This window comes from Panthera onca, chromosome A2 (genome assembly GCF_046562875.1).
Source record: "Panthera onca isolate mPanOnc1 chromosome A2, mPanOnc1 haplotype 2, whole genome shotgun sequence".
Taxonomy (NCBI): Eukaryota; Metazoa; Chordata; class Mammalia; order Carnivora; family Felidae; genus Panthera; species Panthera onca.
Window position 1 is genome coordinate 90758612 of NC_138340.1, and position 19920 is coordinate 90778531.

General features: G+C 36.9%; 1 protein-coding gene across 1 annotated transcript in view; it reads right to left on the reverse strand.

Annotated features, from left to right (window-relative positions):
- ELAPOR2 (endosome-lysosome associated apoptosis and autophagy regulator family member 2) overlaps positions 1-19920 on the reverse strand; it is a 175837-nt gene that overhangs the window by 25348 nt on the left and 130569 nt on the right. Inside the window, exons 11-18 of the mRNA XM_060632367.3 lie at positions 15879-15969; positions 15038-15140; positions 11744-11881; positions 9982-10245; positions 9107-9280; positions 6883-7072; positions 5541-5637; positions 4864-4965 (exon numbers count right to left, since the gene is read on the reverse strand). Coding sequence (XP_060488350.1) covers positions 4864-4965; positions 5541-5637; positions 6883-7072; positions 9107-9280; positions 9982-10245; positions 11744-11881; positions 15038-15140; positions 15879-15969 — 1159 coding nt within the window. The remainder of the gene's footprint in view (positions 1-4863; positions 4966-5540; positions 5638-6882; positions 7073-9106; positions 9281-9981; positions 10246-11743; positions 11882-15037; positions 15141-15878; positions 15970-19920) is intronic.

The window sequence follows — 19920 nt, forward strand, 5'->3', positions numbered from 1 at the left end:
TCTTGGGGTTCCCCTATCTCGGAGTTCACAGACGGGCATCGTCTGGCATAGGAGATGCTGACTAGCTGCCAGTAACTCCCTTCGGCTTTGGCTTCTGAGAAAGCTCAACCTTTCTCTGCTAAGAATGCCAATGGGCAGAAAGCCTTCTTGTGTGGGGTCCATAAAATGGCTTTGGTTCTTGCTCCAATTTTGTTTGCCCTGAGGCTGAAGAGTATAAATCACTTATGACTGAGTTTGAACATAAGATTTTTTGACCTATACCTCTTAGATCCAGGGATATAAAATTCTACCAGTCTCCTGCAAAAACCGCCCTTTTTACAGATTCCCCCCGAGGTTAATTACCAAAAGCCAGAATCTGATCAAGATCTGTACAAACTACATTAGCTGACACTCCCCAGTCCCTTTTACCTCCAGGCTCTGCAAAATCTGTCAAACTTTTGTCATCCTTATTTCAAAATGGATCCTTAAACTTTATGACTGTTTCGTGACATTTTTATGTCATGTCTTAAGATTACTCATTAGTGCTGAAGCATATAATTTTAACGATTCTGTATTAGAATTTTTCCATTTCTTAATCATAATGGGTTTTTACTTGTTGCTCATAGTGTTTTATATGCCTCCTCATTTTCATTGTTCTAAGAACATATTTGGCTTTAAAATTTTAAATTCTAATGTCTTTTAAATTTAACTTGTGCAGATTTAGATATCTATTATCTGTCCATAAATAGTTCAGAGGAAAAAGAAAACAAGGAACTCCGTTAACCAATCATTATCCTCTGGCTCCTACCAACTCAAAATGGATAGACATCTTGGCTTCAACAGAACTCCCCCAAAACCAAAGATGATACTACATTAGTGTCCTATAGGTCCGAAGACTTTGACAGAGGAACTCTCAATCAGAGCCTGTGGAATAAAGCCTTGGTACATTCAACCTCTGAACGCCTTCAGGACAGATTTCTGAAGCATCCCTTTTGTGAGATATAATATTCTCAGAGGCTATGCTTGCTTGCTTGCTTTCTTTCTTTCTTTCTTTCTTTTTTTTTTTTAATGAGCAACAGCCCCTCTCCACTTGGCCCTGAGACGCCCACTAGCTTGACTCCATCTCTGAGACTGAGGCTACACTTAAAACTGAAGATGAACTTGGATTTTGAAGGAGGTTTTGGCAAAATAGTTTTAGACTGATTTATGAACCACCCAAGCAGTTAAATATAGTTATAAGTTGAGGGAAAGAGAAAGAGAGAGCACGATGTTTTCCTCTAACTCATACCATTACTAAAGATGACCTTGTTGGAGGGAGGATGACTCATTTTAAACAAGGCACCAATAACTTGCAGATCAAATGAGTTATCCCCCAGATAAATGTGATATTTGTCTCTCTGCCTAGTGTGCTTCTTTGCAAATCTCTACCTGTGAAGAACTGGAGGGAAAAAACAGCAAGATGAAAACATGATGGTAAGAACAGAACGAGACACAGTCAGGACAACATTCCATCCTGAATGTGCCAACACAGTTATACAGCCTGGGTCCTCAGTGTTTCCTACTGTGTGAAATGAATGGGTCTGACTGAGGGATCTCTAAGGTGCTATGACATCTCCATTATCAGAGTAAAAATGATTCCTTTTGCCCATTTTCTAATGATGCGTTTTCAAAACCTTTCCATTAATAGAAATTTCTCACATATTTGAAAGAACTCTTCAAACACAATGCTGGGTCCAAAGTTTTCCTAATGAAAGAAGAACTTCCAAGTTTTCCAACCACCTCCAATCATGACTGGAGGCTGGCAAAGTTTCTTAGGCAGAGGCTGGAGGGGGATCTATTCAGGGATATCAGCAGTCTACTTTGTTACAAATTCGTTTGCTGGCCAAGATACAAACTGCACCAGATAATCCCAAAGTCCAGCCTGGCTCTCAGATTGCATCTGCCACAGACATCATGCTGTTAAATTTTTATCTAAAATGTCTCACACCTTCCAGACACTTTGTAGAATTAGAAACCAACTGCATTTGCCAGACCAAACAGACAGGTTGTAGTTTTCCAATTGCAGATTAGTAGGCAGCCCTGATAATTTGCTGTTCCCTCTAAACTTCAGATGAGATACGTAGAGAATACACATTGCCCCTTTTCTCCTGCCCCACGACTCTGTTAAGACATTCCCATTTTCCCAGGTCACCAAGATACAGAGCCCCAACCAACATCACTACTACTAAAGTCTCCTTTCCTGGTTTGCCAAGATTCTTGGCCAAGAGAGGAGAATTCCCGGGGGTGGCATCCCTTCCAAATTGCCGAAGTCTGCTTTCTGAGATTTTTTTGGTTACAGCATATGAGATTTTTCGAGGCAAGTGCCTGGTTAGCACCTTCCTCTCTTATGGAGATCTTAAAGCTCCCCAAAGAAAACTGCAAAGTAAATCCGCTTCAAAAGTAACGTAAGAAACTGGGCTCTGTTAACAATTCCTTACTGTTAGTAGGAAATCTTTATTCAGCCCCACAGCTAAAAAAAATTCTAATTATTTCAGGACAAGCTGCTGTTTCTCATGTTCTGATCCCAGAGCTCCCCCTTGTGCCCTAATGGGAAACTGATTCAAGAAAGAACTAAAACACACTTAGATTGTTAGGTTCGAGCAGTTCCCTAGAGCAATGGTCCTCAAACCTGGATGTGCATGACAATTATATACAAAGTCTTATCAAATATGGGTGAATGATTACCCTTTAGACTAAGGTATTTTAAATTAGCTTTTCAGAAAATTAAAATGCAGAACAAAGTTTGAGAATTTGTCTCACTAGGTTAAGATTAGTAGCTCCTAAATTTTAATATGCTTAGGAATTGTCTTGCAGGTTTTCTTTTAGGATTTTGTTTTTAAGTAGTCTGTACACCCAGTGGGGAGCTCTAACTCAAAACTCCTAGATCAAGAGTCGCACGCTCCTCCATTTGAGCCAGCCAGACTCCCAGAACTGTTTTGTGTTTAAAAAATATATATTCCTATGCTCAACACTCAAGATATTCTTTATGTTTTTGGAAAGATCCAGAAATTGATTTTTAAAAGAAACCCCAAGGTATTCTGCCACAAGTGATCTTGAGAAACCCTGGCAAAGACAGTTATATTCCTGAAGTAGAATAAACTACTACAGGTTAAAGGAAAAACTACTTTTCCCCTCCCCACAAGGAAAAACTCAGTTTCTAAGTGCCATAATTTAACATCAGGAAACTTTTTTTTTTTTACCTTAAAACATCAGAACCCACCTTGGGAGAGTTAGAGTGGATATATTTTCTCATGGACAGATCTAATCTTTGGTAATATTATCTGCTTGGATGAGAGACCTGGAGAGGCTTTGGAAGCCATCCAGGTAGACTCCTAGAGGCTAGACTCTGAGAGGTTCATTGCTAAGTCCAAGGAAGGATGTTATAAGTGCTACCATTAACAGAACGAGCATCTTAACTCAAAGCTATTTGGGGGGATATCAGGGAATAATTAAAGAAACTCTAAACACACTTTCTCATAAACAAAGGGTGGTTTGCTGCCTTGACTCCAGCTTGGATGCTGGCATAGGGATCCTCCACCAAATGATGCCCTTGAGCATCAGGCTCCCTCTGTCTCTTTCACTGATGTCTAGTAACTTTTATTATGTTCTCCTCTGATCATATACTTCTCTCACCTTGAAAAGGTGAAAAGAAAAATTAATTCCTAGATCTATGAGAACCAGAGAAACACAGTTGGTTAAGAGGTGAATACGAGTGTCCTTTTGTGCCCCAAAGTAAACCCACAATATTGATACCCCTGGAAATACTTTTAAGATGCCGAAGCAATGCTCAGACCACTGATTTCCAATACTGATGTCCTGATATGCATAAGCACAATAGCTTAAAATCTCTCAATGGTTACTGCGAAACTATCAAAAACAAAACTAAGTCAGTCATTTTCTTTTAAATAAAATTTAATATAAAATTTTATTTAAAAGAAAATTATATATGTATATGTGTGTGTGTGTGTGTGTGTGTGTGTGTGTATACACACACACACACACACACACATATATATTTATATTAACTTGAGAAATACGTTCAAGTCAAACTATGATAAAGGTACCTTAATCCAACAAATATTAGAAATAAACAATCTACATACAGAACAATGAATAACTGCAAAAAACAAAAATCAGCAGACATTTAAGTGTCACTCACACCATGAAAGCATTATTTAAGTTGACAGTTCTGAGTCCATGAAATTGCCCATTTTCTCCTAGTGTTTCTACCCAATATGGACTGTAGAAGTCAAATCTAGACTGTGGAGAGCTACTGCCTCAACTCCAGCAAGTCAAATGAACTGTATTATATATTCTATAGATCAGATTCTACCTTGGTGATTCTGCCACTATTAATCAGAAAACGGAGGAGCTGGAAATGGATCATACAAATTATCCACCCTGGCCCCTATTCTCTCACAGAGAAAGAAACCATGATTCAGAGGTTCAATTACTTCAATCTCGATCACCCAGGTGGTTCACTGTTGATCAAGAACTATAAGCCAGGTTATATATAATCCAGCTCTTAAGGAAATTGGGACTAAACAGTAAGAATAAATACAAGGATACAAACACTGTAATTATATGTTGAAATAATTTTCAAGACAATTAAGCAAACAGGAGGCGAATATGTCTTTGAGGAGATTGGGATGTACTGAGATTTGTGAGGACTTGTTCCTCTTAAGAGACACACAGAATATCCCTATAATAAAAACCTACATATTCTTCTGTTCTCTTTCTGCTTTGCATTCATAGGGACCATGTTTTAAAATAGTAAGATTCTGGGGAGTTTTGATTCCTCACAATAAATACAAATGTGAAATAATCACATAGAAATAAGAATACCTGGGGACTGAAATCACTCCTGCTCCTGGTTTAGTAGGATTGCACCTCATTTTCACAGCAGTTGATCGGCCATTAACACAAGATGTTGTAGTTGTAGAAGACCTATTGAAAGGCAAATGTCATTCCACAGAACAGACATGACATAGATCACCAAGACATAAATATCCCGTGTAGAACTACTTCTATACTCTATGAAACAATGAAGAAGAAAAATGTGTCCAAGTTCACTAATTGAGAATTTTAATACAAACTGGGCTCATTTGCTTTCACTGCCAATGAAGAGTTGACTATTTTCTCAGCTAAAGTGACAAGCTATCATCAAGGTGTTTAGCAAAGTTACTATAATTATAATCAAAGTCACAATCAAAAAAAATTTTTAAAGGGAAGAGAAGCCATATCTACTTTTGCTATTATTAAGATGTATGAATTACAAATACTGTCTAGACAATGAAGTAGAGTCTCTTTATTGCCTAATTTAAAAGAATATATATAACAGAAAAAAGACATCTATCTGAACTATAACACTTGCAAAATATTTCATGTTTCCTACTTTACACTCAGTCTTCCATTTACAAATTAATCACTGATTATCTGTTAAGTATAAGCTATGACTCTAGGCACCCTGAAGAGACATTCTTTTGATTAAAATTGTCAAGGTAAGCGGCATCTTCACTTACTTATAAAAGAAATGCACATCTGGTATTTGGCTAGGTGGAAGTGGAAACATATCTTCTTTTATATTAATATTTTGCAATGTAGTTTCAACTGTCACTCCTAGTTAACAATAAAAAAAAGCTATTAAGCAATACAGGAAAATTAGGTTTATTTAGTTTCTGTGTATATGAATAGAAAACAGCTTCACTTTGATACTGTCATTTGACCAGAAATATCGTATTAAATTAATGCGTTCATGGTAAGACTAAGAACCTTATGAAGCTCTATAGAATAAAAAAATAAAACAATCTACTCCCTAGCTCTGTTATTTTGTTTAAGTCACTTCACTTCCCTGGGTGTTATGTCCTAATTTGTAAAATTCAAGAAGTAATTGAGATAATCTCTAAAGCTCCTTCCAGCTCTGACATTTCAATAACCTAACAATATAAAAAGTTAGGTTTTGTAGAACAAGCTGGGTTATTTTGCTAATACAGCTTTCAACTCAGTATAGATATACTTGAGAAAACAAAAAATTTTGTGCCCTAATAATTTCCAGAAAATAACTCCAAAACTTGTTTAATCTAAAAGTCAGGCATTTTTCTCATTCCTGGTAGGCAAAATGAGAGCAGAGCCAAAATGCAAGCAATAACAGCAACCTCTCCTTCAGACGAGGAGTTCTGATGCTGAGCACAAGCTTGGTGACTGACCTTGGTGCTGAAAATTAAAGCTCAATTCCTCTGAAGTCTATAGCAATGGTCCTCAAATCTGCTGTATGTTAGAATCACCTATGAAGCTTGTTAGATTGATATGTAGTTAAATGTTTTATCACCATACCAGAGGTTCTAATGAACTGGATCCCTAAAAATAACTGAGAGGTCATTCTTCAAACTTTCCTATACCTTCCAGTCCACAAAGACAGAAGAAACAGGTAGGGAATAAAACTTGGCACATTCACCATTGCTAAGTGTCACCGGCTTACTTTTCATACAAGAAAATATTATGAAAACTGGTGGTAAATATTATGATTTAGATTTATACATTACTTTTTTTACTATTATTTTGTTTATAGTTTTGGTTTCCAAACTTATTTTGCTTCTTAAATTCCTAGAGAACTTGATGAAAGGCACAGACTCTCAAAAAACATCTTATCACATATGAGTTAATATGTAAACTCAGAAGATACTTGTACTCACTTAGATGGATCAATAGATCTCAATTGTAGGAGCTTTTTAACCATGTTACAAAGGGATTAGAATTACCTATAGCCTTCATCATCTATGGCAAATACCAACACAATGACAAGTTATCAGTACTATAATTTTAGAATAACTGCATGCATGCATATAGGAACGAAATGAAGCTTACCTAAAAATGTATCTGCCAGAATGATGGACTGTGATGATAAGGCTGCTCGGAAACCCTTACTCTCAGAGGGAATAATAGTTGACTGGCATACATATGCTCCTACCAAATTCGTGTAATCATCTGACCCTGCCACCATTTCCTTTACTGTAAAGTCTGTTATATTGTTGGTACAAAGAGCCATCTTCTTCCCCTAGGAAAACAAAGTCATCAAGAGGTTTTACTGAAGAGTCATTCTCTAAAGTGGATCTCAAGAGAGCTAATGACTCTAGTAGAGCAGTGGCTCTCTCCTCACTGCAGAGATTCTGCTTTCAATAAAAGGAAGTGGGGCCCAGGCACCAGCATTTTAAAAAAAAAAAAAAAAAAAAGCTCTTGAGGAATTCCAACGTCTAACCAGGGTTGAGAGTCATTTAAGTTATAATGAATATATACACTCAATACTACACTGCTCATCCAACTACAAGCATCATTTATGCTGATGAAAGCCATCTAATTTAAGGAACTAAAATCATCTATGAAAACGTTGATTCATAGGATAGCAATGCATTCAAAGAGACCAGATAACTCTGAGTGAAGATTTTAATTCCAAAGGAGAAGACTTGCTCTTCCTTCTCCTTTACCGGCCTACTGTGGCAGAAAGGAAATGTGAAGCCTGAAGAAGAAAGCATAAAAGCCATATTGCAGCAAGATCATAGGACCCCCATCTAAGTTCTTAATAGTTGGTCACTACATGTGTCTTTACTCAATGACATGTACCTACTCAACTACACAGTACGTTGAAGAGAATACAGAGATTTACTTTTTTAATCATTTAATCAGTTGGAATATATAAAGTTAAAAGGCTATTTGAATATACTATAGTCCCTCTGCAAATCACCATAGCTTTCTCTACAATTTCTATGAAGGAATATATAAGGGGGAAAAGGACATGATTTTACTGATCTTAGATGTAAAGTAAGCACACGTGAGCATAAAGAAAAGAATACAGATTTATCTTTCTTAATGCAGCTAACAATCCAAACTTAAAAAATTTTCTCCCTCTACCAAGCCTTCTCACACTACAGGTACAATATACTTTTACTAAGCTTAAATTAAATGGCTGAAGCCAAGAAGATGAAAACAATGGAAAAGATGAGAGAGAAACTACTGAGGAAAGAAAGAGGTAAACTACAATAAAAGGAATGAGGACAAAAAGGAAAGAAAGAGGACAGAAAAGAAGAGGGGAAAGATGGAAGGAAAGACAGTGGTAACACAGGCACAAGAACAAAAAGAAGCATAATATAATGTGTAACTAATCTCATTCACTGCTCCACTCAGTATTCAACATAACAGGTATTTAATATTTATTTATTTGTCAAATGAACTGAGTAACTAAGCAATAAAGTGTGTTTGATCTCTCCCTGTAAAATCAGGACAGGACAAACCAAACTATACCAAATAAATTTACAGATCTTTTTGTCTGAAAACATCTGTGGTCATCAGATCTCTTTTTGTTTCCTTTGCACAAAGTGTGGCACAGCATCTCATAATGAAGACCACTGGAGATGCCAAAGTTAATATGGAAAGAAACATGGAGGAAATGCCTTATTACATTTTCATCACTGCTAATGGTGTATATATACATATACATACTCTCCTACCCCAACCTCATAGATCTATAAAAATACTGGGCATATAGTCCTGTAATTCTTCCCATTACCAGCATTAATTGAGGTTCTGCTTCTTCCCATAGAAAAATAAGATCCCATTATTTATTAGCAGACACTACCTGATCAAGCGACATTTGTCTCCTGCTTACCTCCTTTTTTATTGTTGAATAAACTTCCTCTTGGAAGTCTTTTTCTTTTAAAACGGACGACATAAAGAACAGTAAAACGTTCCCAAACCAAAACTGCCAGACTGAAAAATAGGTGGGATTGACAAGCCTGACCCATTTTTACAAAAAATGAAAGATGCTTCAAGTACCTACACCCTAACTCCAAGCTTTGGGCTTCAGTTGGCTAGATAAGTGCCTTGATGAATGCAGAACCAGACAAGGTTGGCCCTGCTGGAGAAAGCTGCCAGCCGGCCTGCTAGGAGGCAACACAGAATTTAAGCAATCACAGCTCAGTTTCTGACATTTGATTGTTAGTTCCCATAGAGATTTTATTGGGCCATCAACACAGAAAATATCAACTCAGGCAAAGCCGAAATACAGCTCCATCTCACTTTGACAGCCAGAACTCACCTCATGCCCACATAAACTAATATTGAAGAAATGGAAGTATTTTGTTCCTTTGGAAGTAAAGCTGGGTCCATTCATTAACGAGCCCACGCTGCTGAGGTTGCTGAAGTCATAGTGCAAACTCTGATTTTCTTTTTCATGGTGGAAAAAGCAGTCACTATAGCAAACTGAGTGGTCCTTTGATTAGAGATTAAGAAATTAAAAAATATACAGCACAAAAGAAAATATTAGCTGCTATGAACAATGTGTTTCAAAAAAGTTCTATGTTTGAAACTCTTTCAGTAATTTTGTCCTAGTTATATTTTACCATAGGAATATAGAGAATTTCCAAACACTAATTAGATTTTCCTAGGTAGAGTTCAGGAAAATCAGCATTTCTCAAAAGTAAGAGTGAAGTTACTCCAAAACTAGTTTCTTGTATTAAGGTATTTTAATAAACAGCCACAAGTCCCTGTTACACCAGTGTCAACATGCCGTAAAACTACCTTCTCTTTCACCCAAAAATGTCATCAACCTTTGCCCTTAAAATGTTCTAAGATATACTTGTTCTCCATATATTTCTATGTCCCACCTACAGAGGTAGTTTACTTGCTCTATCTTAACAGAAGACACAAAATATCAATTTTAATATTTTTGGAAGGCATTCTTATTTGAGTGCTTTCCTTACTATTTTATGCCCCCAGGAATTAGGACCTTCATGGCACATATTAAGTGCTTAAGAAATGTTAAGGGCAGAAAACACACACGCACAAATGAAAAAGCCATTTCTAAATATAGCTAGCAACTCTGTAGTTGCTGGAGAAATATTAAAGGGAACTTCTGAGTTTCTTTATGAAGGTGTGTCTTCCCGGGAACAACTGAAACGCACACTCACTTACCTGAGTGCTTCTACTCCCAGGCCCACATGGAATACAAGCCTCCTTGCCATAGACTTGATGTATGGACAGGTAGGTGTCAGGTGGACACTCCTTGCACTGGTTGGTTTCTTTCTCAATGTAGTGGCCTGGGGGGCAGGGGACACACGATGAGCCCGACTGTTCAGAACCGAGGGCACAGGCACGGCATGAGGACGCCACCCCATCAACTGCATTAGTGGCAGTGATAGAATAAATCTTCACCATGTCATTGATGAACCGTCTATTCTAAAAAGAGAGCAGAAAGTAATGACTTCTGCCTTGGGGCTGAGTTGTAAAACCAGAGTGTTTTGTGTTGATATCACCAAAGAACCAAGCAGAGTGTTCCAGCCGAACAGTTTATAAGTGACAATGGATTAATATGATTTCTTCTCAGTTCTTTTAAAAAACAACCTTCGATCTTAACACTAGAAGCTAATTTCCACAGTAATGGAGTTCCAGGAGTTTAGCCACAATCACTACAAGATCTGTCATAACTGGTACAAACTCAGGCACGTTTATAGGCTTTACATATGGATGAACTGGTATGGTTTAACAGTGGAACAACTTTATCTCCTATACTTGTTTATTCGGATATAAGCCTAAAAGTAATGATACCATAGGATGTTTGCAGTGTGGCAAGTGGAAAAGCTTTGGACAAGGGAGTAGTCTTGGAAGACCAGGACTCTGGTCCTCACCCAAACACTGTGTAATACTGATGCCATCACACCACCCCTTTGGGACTCTCCCTCTCTAGTCCTTTCCCTAGCCTATGACTGATTTCCACCAAAAAGATGCATAGTAGAGAGCAAAACCTGGCCCTGACTATACTTTTCCTTCTTCTGACATTGCATCAAAGAAGATCTAGTTCCCACCAGGCAATGGGCACCACTTTATCAATAGAGAGCAATGCTAACCGAGACAACTTAATGTTTGTTTCTTGTCTGGGGTAAAGAAAAAAGTCAAGGAAGCATTCCATAGCACATTCATGCCCCATATTATGGTAATCCAAACACTGGTCAAGAACAATTAGAGTCAAGTAACATCTGGGAATGGGTTCCCTGATGAAAGTCTGAAGAGAAAAGAGGAAATGTTCTGCATTTGCTACCACAGCTTTAAGTGGTTTACCTTGTTTTCACCTTGGATAGTCACGTCTATGGAGATCCACAAAAATAACAGTCCTGCTACTATTGAAATATACAATGGAATTTACATACGGGAGAATTAAGGTCTACTCTAGCAGGGAAAGTAAAAGAGAATAAATAATTCTGTGTGTTAACCCACTCATGTGTAATACACACTCTCCAGGCTGTAAAAGGAGACACAACTACAATGAAATAATAAACTAACACCAGTTGATGGCTCCCGGACAAATGTCAGATCATTCAGAAAAAGAAGAAGACGGTCACCAGCCTTCTCAAAGTCTCAGAAAACTTTAACAATATGTTTTTAAATAACTACAAAATTAGATTTTGTTTCTCTTAAGCTTTCAGCAAATCTATCTGTTCAGTGGAGAACAATCCAAAGATACACTGTGTTACTCAATTCCATACATTCTTGCTCTCAAAACATATATATATACCATTTTTGTACAAATCTACTCCATAACCAAATGATCGATTCTACATCAATAAAAAAACTAAGTCTTTTCCTCCAAGAGATTTGAATGATCATTTTGTATGAATTTCCATTGGGAGCATCACCTTTGTGTTAAAAAAAAAAAAAAAAAAAAGTGCATGGAACTTACATCTTGGCCCTGATTAGTTCTCTGGAATGCCCATGTAAATGTAAATGTTGCATTCTTGAAGATGATGTGGGTATAAGCTTGTTTTTCTTTGGTTCCACCCCATGATTCCACCACGTTGGTACTTTTTCTATTAATATCCTAAAATATAGTAGAAAAATATAAACAAAAAAGGCATAAACTCAGTATGGATATACATATGTATACACTACAAATATGTGTGTATTTACAGTAATCCCTGTAAGGTTAGTGAATATTTATCTGGAGGGCACATAACTCTAGAGCTCTCAAAACATGCTTCAAGTCTACATAAGCACTCACTAGCTTATTAATTACAATTTTCAAACCACGTTGTCAATGTAACCTGAAAGAGGTCTCAAATTATAGTATATTTAAGGGTGTGTGTGTGTGTGTGTGTCTGTGTGTGCGCCTACAAGCATATGACTCTAGCTTAGGAAATACACTTAGCAGGGAAATGTAATTCCTCAAATTTCTCACAGTAAACTTCTAGAACCCTCACAGAATAGCAAGGTTTTCCATGTTTATCTTTTTTCGTTGAGAGATTCTGCCAGGCAGGTCTTGCACAGGAATTATAAGTTCCCCCTGAACTATACTTGCAACTTCCAGGCTTCCCCAAGTGCAGACTAACCAGAACATTATTTTAAGTTCATGAAATCTTCTCCTGCTTAAACTTGAATTCCAAAGGATAATTTTGTATCATATTTTATTTCTGATTTCCTTAGCTAAATTCAATATTCAGAATAATATACAAAGGTATAACATTTCAACCAATATGCTGTCATTAATGTGGTGAGAAAGCAAATATAGTAAGTCAACCGATGTAATATGCATCTAATTAATTTGAAGTGAAAACTTCAGCTAACCTTGAATTTTCTAATTAGTGTTGACTGCAGAAACCTTAACAGAGGGCTTAGAAATTTGGATGGGCTTCTGTTATCTGGGATGTTGACAATATATGGCATGAGCTCAAAATATGTCTGTTTCTTTCTATGATGTAAACAGAGGAGTCAAACATTATAACATAATCAAATATGGTACAAAGATATGTGTCTTGAGTTCACACCACAGAAAGGAATAACAGGATGTGTTTGTCATACATTGCAGAACTTCCCCAGCTTACTAAACAACCAAACCAGGATACATGCCACTTCCTAAAAGAAGCTCATACAACACAGATAGTGCTTTGTTAAACACTATCTTTCTAGATGCTTATTCCAATAATAAAAGGAACTTATTGCATTATTGCAAATAATACCGTCTTACCTCTGTAAAACACTGCATGATTCTGACAGCATTCCTATATGCTATTTAATGATATCACAAAAAAATCCTATGAGAAAACCAAATCTAACAGAGAGGAAAGGAAATGAGCAGATTCTGCTATGAGCTAAAAACTATAAGGTTGATTCATGAAAATAAATACCTGTGATCCCTACCCTCAAGAGTGCTTGGCCAAGTGAGAGAGACAAAAACATCAATACAGTCACATGACTAAAATAGAGTTTTCTTGAAGGGTTTCAGGAGCACACTGGAGAGAGTGGCTAATTTTACTTAAAGGATTGAAAGAAAGCTTCCCAGAAGAGGTGACGTTTGAGCAAGGCTTGAATTATGAGTTAGAGTTCACCAGACAAAAGGGGAAAAGGAAGAATGTTATTCTGGCTTAGAGTGTCAAGGCATGAGAACTGAAGTACAGGGTGTTCTTGTAACAAATTCAGGGTGTCTACAGAGATGTGAGTAGTAATAACAGTAGGCTTGGTAACAGAGGCTGGGCTAAGAGTACAAAAAGCCATATAGATACCATGCTAAGGAATTTTAAGTGTATTCAAAGGCTGCTAGTTCTTAAAACTGAGTTGATGTTAGGACTACTCCCATGGCTGGTTAAAATACAGATTTAGTCTCATTATAACTAGGATGAAGCTCAGAAAGCTATATTTCTAACAAATTCTCAGGTGATGCTGGTCCAGGGACCATACTTTAATAACCATTGCCACAGGCAATAAAAAAACCACCAAGGGAAAGTAAGTAGATTTGATGTTGAGGCCTCTAATAGTGTTTGTATGTTTATAAAGATAATTTTGATAGCAGCATATATGAGAGAATTGAGAAAAAAGAATAGAGACTGCTGTTGAGAAATAATGGGAGTCTGGATTTCAGCAATGGCACCAAGGATGAAGGGGAATTAAAGGGTTAAAGAAATCGGCAGAGCTGGGGATTGAATATTTATTGGTTATTTGTGGTGTAATAAATGGATGTGTTAAAGATAATTCATGATCTTCTTTTACTACTACAAAGTCAATTTTTCTTTTTCAGAACAAAATAGTCTGCCTTCCTTTAATCTGGTAGTAATCACAAATATTTAAATCTTCATCTTGTATATCATGTAGGAAATTGTTAATAGCCTGTTAATGAGCTGCTAAAAGACTATTGGGGAAAAAAGCAAAAACAAATCATGTCTATGAAGTCACTACTTACAGTGCTAAAGTCCTAGCCAACAACCTAATAGCCATATGAGGTCTTAATAAATTTTGTGTTGCTACTTTTCTCAACCTAAGAAAAAGTAGGTGAAATTAGAACATGCACAAAGTAAAGTCCTTTGTCTACATTTATTAAACTTAACAATGAAGAGTTTTCTTTCTTCCTGATGACTTACACTCCCATTATATTCTACCTTCACTTTATTAATACAGTTTTTTCCCTCCTGATGGTTTGAAGTACTGAATGGTTATTAGAGACGAATTTTTCATTGTGCTGGTGGCATATTTTTAGGAAGGAATTTTTACCAGATTAATATTCCCTGACTTCCGTCAATTGCCCAAGCCCCCTCACTCAGTCTTTCCCATGAAGAACACAAGCTTTCTTTGTGGGTTACACTGCACATTTCTTAGTGTGCAGTGTGCAGACTTCTTTAGACATTTTTTAAAAAAATTTTTTAATGTTAATTTACTTTTGAGAGAGACAGAGTGTGAGTAGGGGAGGGGCAGAGAGAGAGGAAGACACAGAATCCGAAGCAGGCTCCAGGGTCTGGGCTGTCAGCACAGAGCTCAACGCAGGGCTGGAACTCAGGAACCGTGAGATCATGACCTTAGTGGAAGTCAGAAGTCAGAAGCTCAACCGACTGAGCCACTCAGGTGCCCCTAGATATTTTTTAATTTTTTGGAAGGGCCTAAGAATGGGAAGGAAAATGGAATTCTTATCCCAACTTGCATAAATGAATTGACACTTGAAAGAAAACGCTAAGCTTAGAAACCCGCCTTTGAAAGCCTCTCTTTCACTTACCACCATGAAATACAGAACACAGTCAGCCGAACAGAGGGTCTCAAAGACAAATGTTATTCTTCCAAGTTCAGAACCCATGGCTCCAGTCATAGATGTTGGTGGTCTAGTTGACAGATTAAAATTACAATACTTATAGTATTTTGTAAATACAATATGGAACAAAACTAAGTCACTTCTTCTATTAAGCTGAAAGCCATGCTCATCTCTTCTCCTAATCAATGGCTGCCTCCAGCCACAACTTCTTCCTCACTCAATCTCTGCACACCCATACCATTCCAGTAGTCTACACAACCATGTTAATGTGCTTGAATCTCCTACTATAAATACTACCATCCATTCTAAAGCAGGAAAAAGATGCCTTACTAGGAAGCTTCAACATGGGGAACTAAACCCAAATGGGATTTAAAGAGTTTTTAACATACTACTACTTTACAGTACATACATACTACTTTACAGAGAAAAGTAGTACATACATACTACTTTACAGAGAAAACTGAGAGAAAAATAAATATATAAACCAAAGGATACTCCCATAAACTACTTGGGACTAAGACCTCTTCATTAAGCATCCAAGAATCATGGTCATTGTAACATTTGGACAGAATTAGTGTTAAAAGCTTTGAGCTTCATCTAAGTAATATACAACTAACAGTTATAATTTCTCAATCACCAATTTTACAGATATTCTTAAATGTAATACATTATCCTATAACAACCTGTTACTTGCTAAGTCCGTCACAATGTAAGTATATGTTATGAAGGCAGTCATACTTCAACTATTTCTATAGGGAAGCAGGCATGAGGATTCTTATAGAAGGGAATCAGAATTGGTTTTCCTTACTTAAATCCTGGGATATGCAAGTTTAAGATCAGGTAATCATTATCCGAACCTCCAGCCCCACTCTGGATATGATCTCCAGCCACCTCCCAACCTGGAAATGAGATAAGGCATCTTTATCAGTAAAAATTCCGTTAATGATTTCCAACAACCTTTTTAAATAAGGTTTAAAAAACGGACTACTGGTGCTTACGCTCAAAGTTAGAAATACTCCCCCAAAATTCCCTATTTTTACATTGCAGTAGCAATTACATGCAGAGGTAGACTCCTAAATATCAATAGACATTCTATATGATTCCCCAGGAAGAATCAAGTAATACATACTTTTGCATCGAAGCTATTCAATGAGAAAACTAACAAGTTTTCTCAATTAGGCTTTTTTTTTTTTAACTAAAATATATGGTCTTTATCCATTCTAATAAACTGAGATGGAAAATCTTAGTCTTCAGGTAACCAACGGAAACTAAAAATGTCAAATTACTTAATGAAGATTTGGGGTCCAGCGTTCTTTCTTATAGTTTGCTATATTATTGTTCCCTAATTTAAAACTCCTGTTCTGCCTTCATTCACTTATTTATTTACTCAAGTGGCATGCACTGAGTGCCAGGAACCATGCAGTAGGGGTAGAAAGACAAGACTGGGTCTACACTCACTGAGGAGTCAGGTGAATAAAAGCGAGAAAGGCGCATGCTAACTACTGTCAACAGTATAGTTGCAGCTGCACATAGAAGGTGATGGAAGGTCTGTCCTCTGCACAGAAACAATCAATATACTATAGGCTGAAAGGGGCCCCTTGCATAAGGAAAGGAGAAGCATCCCCACACACACCATTATTTACTTGTTTTCAGAAATTCTATTTATATTTATTATAAAATTTTGAAAGCCACAGAAAAATTGAGAAATGAAAATTAAACGTACTTTTAATAAAATAAATAAAACCAGTGTTAACATTTTGAGGAGTTTCTTTTCACTATCTTTTGATGCACACGTTTTTACATCACTGAGCTCTTACTGTTGATAACATTTTGTGCCATGGTTTTATATGGTAACATTACTGCATATGCATTTTATCCATATACTTTACTAACATATTTATGACTGAATTAATAGTTTATCATGAGACAGATATAATTAATATCTATAATTTACCAAATCACACTACTTGATTTATCTCCTTGTTTTTTTTAAGTTTATTTATTTATTTTGAAAGAGAGAGAGAGAGAGAGAGAGAGAGGCAGAGACAAAGTCTCAGCAGGCTCTGCACTGTCAGTACAGAGCCCAACATGAGGCTCAAAACCACAAACTGTGAGATCATGACCTGAGCTGAAGTCAAGAGTCAGATGCTTAACCAAGTGAGCTACCCAGGTTCCCCTGGACTTACCTCCTTTTGACCACACATCCAATTTAACCATTTGGATTGTTTTTACCTTTTAGCTAGTATAAATGACACTATAATACTAAACCTATTTTTGGTAAAGTTTTTCTGTATTTGTCTAGAAAAGAATCTCAGTAAAAGAATTACTAGGTCAAATAAATATATTTTTAAACCAGTATTCTGTGTTGTTACCGTGACTTGGAAAGCAATGTGTGCCAAGGAGGAATGTTTATTAAATATGGTAAAACTATGGGACACTGGGTAGCTCAGTCAGTTAAGCATCTGACTCTTGATTGAAGCTCAGGTCACCATCTCACGGTTTAGAAAATTGAGTCCCACCTCAGGCTCCATGCTGACAGCACAGAACCTGCTTGGGATTCTCTCTCTCTCTCGTCTCTCTGCCTCCTGCTCCCACTCGCATTTGCATGCTTTCTATCAAAATAAACAAACAGGGGCGCCTGGGTGGCTCAGTAAGTTAAGCGTCCCACTTCGGCTCAGGTCACCATCTCGCGGTCCGTGAGTTCGAGCCCCGCGTTGGGCTCTGTGCTAACCGCTCAGAGCCTGTAGCCTGTTTCAGATTCTGTGTCTCCCTCTCTCTCTGGCCCTCCCCCGTTCATGCTCTCTGTCTCAAAAATAAACAAGCGTTAAAAAAAATTTTTTTTAATAAAATAAAATAAACATTTTTAAATAAATAAATAAAGTAAAACTAAACGAAAAAAATGAAACAATTCATACTTCCTTGAAACTTCCCACTTCCAAGTGATGGCCTCTTAACATTTCAATGTATTTCTTTTCAATCATTTTTCTAGTACACACTTTAATTTTTTTTTTTTTTTAACATTTATTTATTTTTGAGACAGAGAGAGACAGAGCATGAACGGGGGAGGGGCAGAGAGAGAGGGAGACACAGAATCTGAAATAGGCTCCAGGCTCTGAGCCGTCAGCACAGAGCCCGACGCGGGGCTCGAACCCACGGACAGTGAGATCGTGACCTGAGCCGAAGTCGGACGCTTAGCCAACTGAGCCACCCAGGTGCCCCTTTCTAGTACACACTTTAAATAGACCTTAGATTTTACTATTTACTCTATTTTCTGATTTTTTCATTAGCAATGTCTTCTGATTTTTCTATTATTATATTAAAAACATTTCCCCATCTAATTTTAATGACTCAATAATATATGGTATGCTTACAACATAATTTTATTTAATTATATCCCATTGTTGAAAATTTAGTTTTTCTCCTAAGTAACACTAAAGTTAACGTATTTTTCCGTAATTTCTCTCTTCACATCTTCACATTGTTTCCCTCATATAAATTCCCAGAAATAGAATTAATGGGTTGGAGAATAGGAACATTCAAAATTCTTGAAACATTGTCAAAGTGTTTTCCGTATGACTGCCATTTTTAATGCTTGTATAACATCTGCTTAGTAATGCTTTTAATGCTTGTATAACATCTGTAATAACATCTGATTAGTACAGCATAACTTTCATAAACATCATCTATCGCCGGATTGACCATTTCAAATTCTGTTACCACAGAAAATGCTCTATGAACACCTTCATGGATAAACAGTAACTTGTCTCTAATTATAGGTAACTCTTAGACAAACTTCCAACACATGAAGATTTACTTCTGCATTATCTCTTCTACGACTGTGTAAAACTCAGACTGACAAGACATGAATCTCAAAGTACTCCAAATCACACAATCAAGCTGGTCAAAGCACATCTATGTGAACCCCATGACTGGGTGACTACCTCATGAAACAGTCTGTTCCTGGGCCTCTCACTTAGGTCCCCGTTCTTTTCAATGCTACTCCTCTCAAAGATTGATATTGAACTGTCCAGACACAAAAATACACATCACCTCTTCATCTTTATTTTTGTATTGTATTTTTCACATTACTATTTGCTATTCTAATATCACATACTAATACGGCAGAGATGTCTATTTCTCAAATTAATAACTGAATATTCCTGAAAATTAGCAAAAATATAAATTTAGCCTCTAAGTAAAGGAGGGAATAAGTGGCTACCAAGTAGTGTCTTGAGAGTTAGACTAAATTCTCTAAAAGATCAAATAAAAGTTCCAGATAGGGTTGCCTGGGTGGCTCAATCAGTTAAGTGTCCAACTTCAGCTCAAGTCATGATCTCGCGGTTCACTGGTTCGAGGCCCGTGTCGGGCTCTGAGTTGACAGCTCAGAGACTGGAGGCTGCTTCGGATTCTGTGTCTCCCTCACTCTCAGCCCTTCCCCCACTTGTATTCTGTCTCCCTCAAAAATAAATAAAAAACATTAAAAAAATTTTTTTTTAAATGTTCCAGAAGATCTTTACAAATGAATACACACACACACACACATACACACACACACACACACGCACACACCCCTATCAATGCTTTCATGAAATCATTCAATTCCCTGGCCTTCCCATCTTATTTTTCCTCCATAGGTCTTAACTTCCTCAACTTAGAATTCAATCCAGGATCAACATACACCTTCATGGTCAGGTAATAACTACTCTATTGTTTCTTCTTCTTAGGATAATTTCCTAGAAATGGGATTAGTAGTCAATAAAGAAAGTATTTCATAATGTTTAATATATATTAAGGCTTTTTCTTTCCCACTCTCACTCATGCTTAACCAACATTATTCAAAGACCTACGGC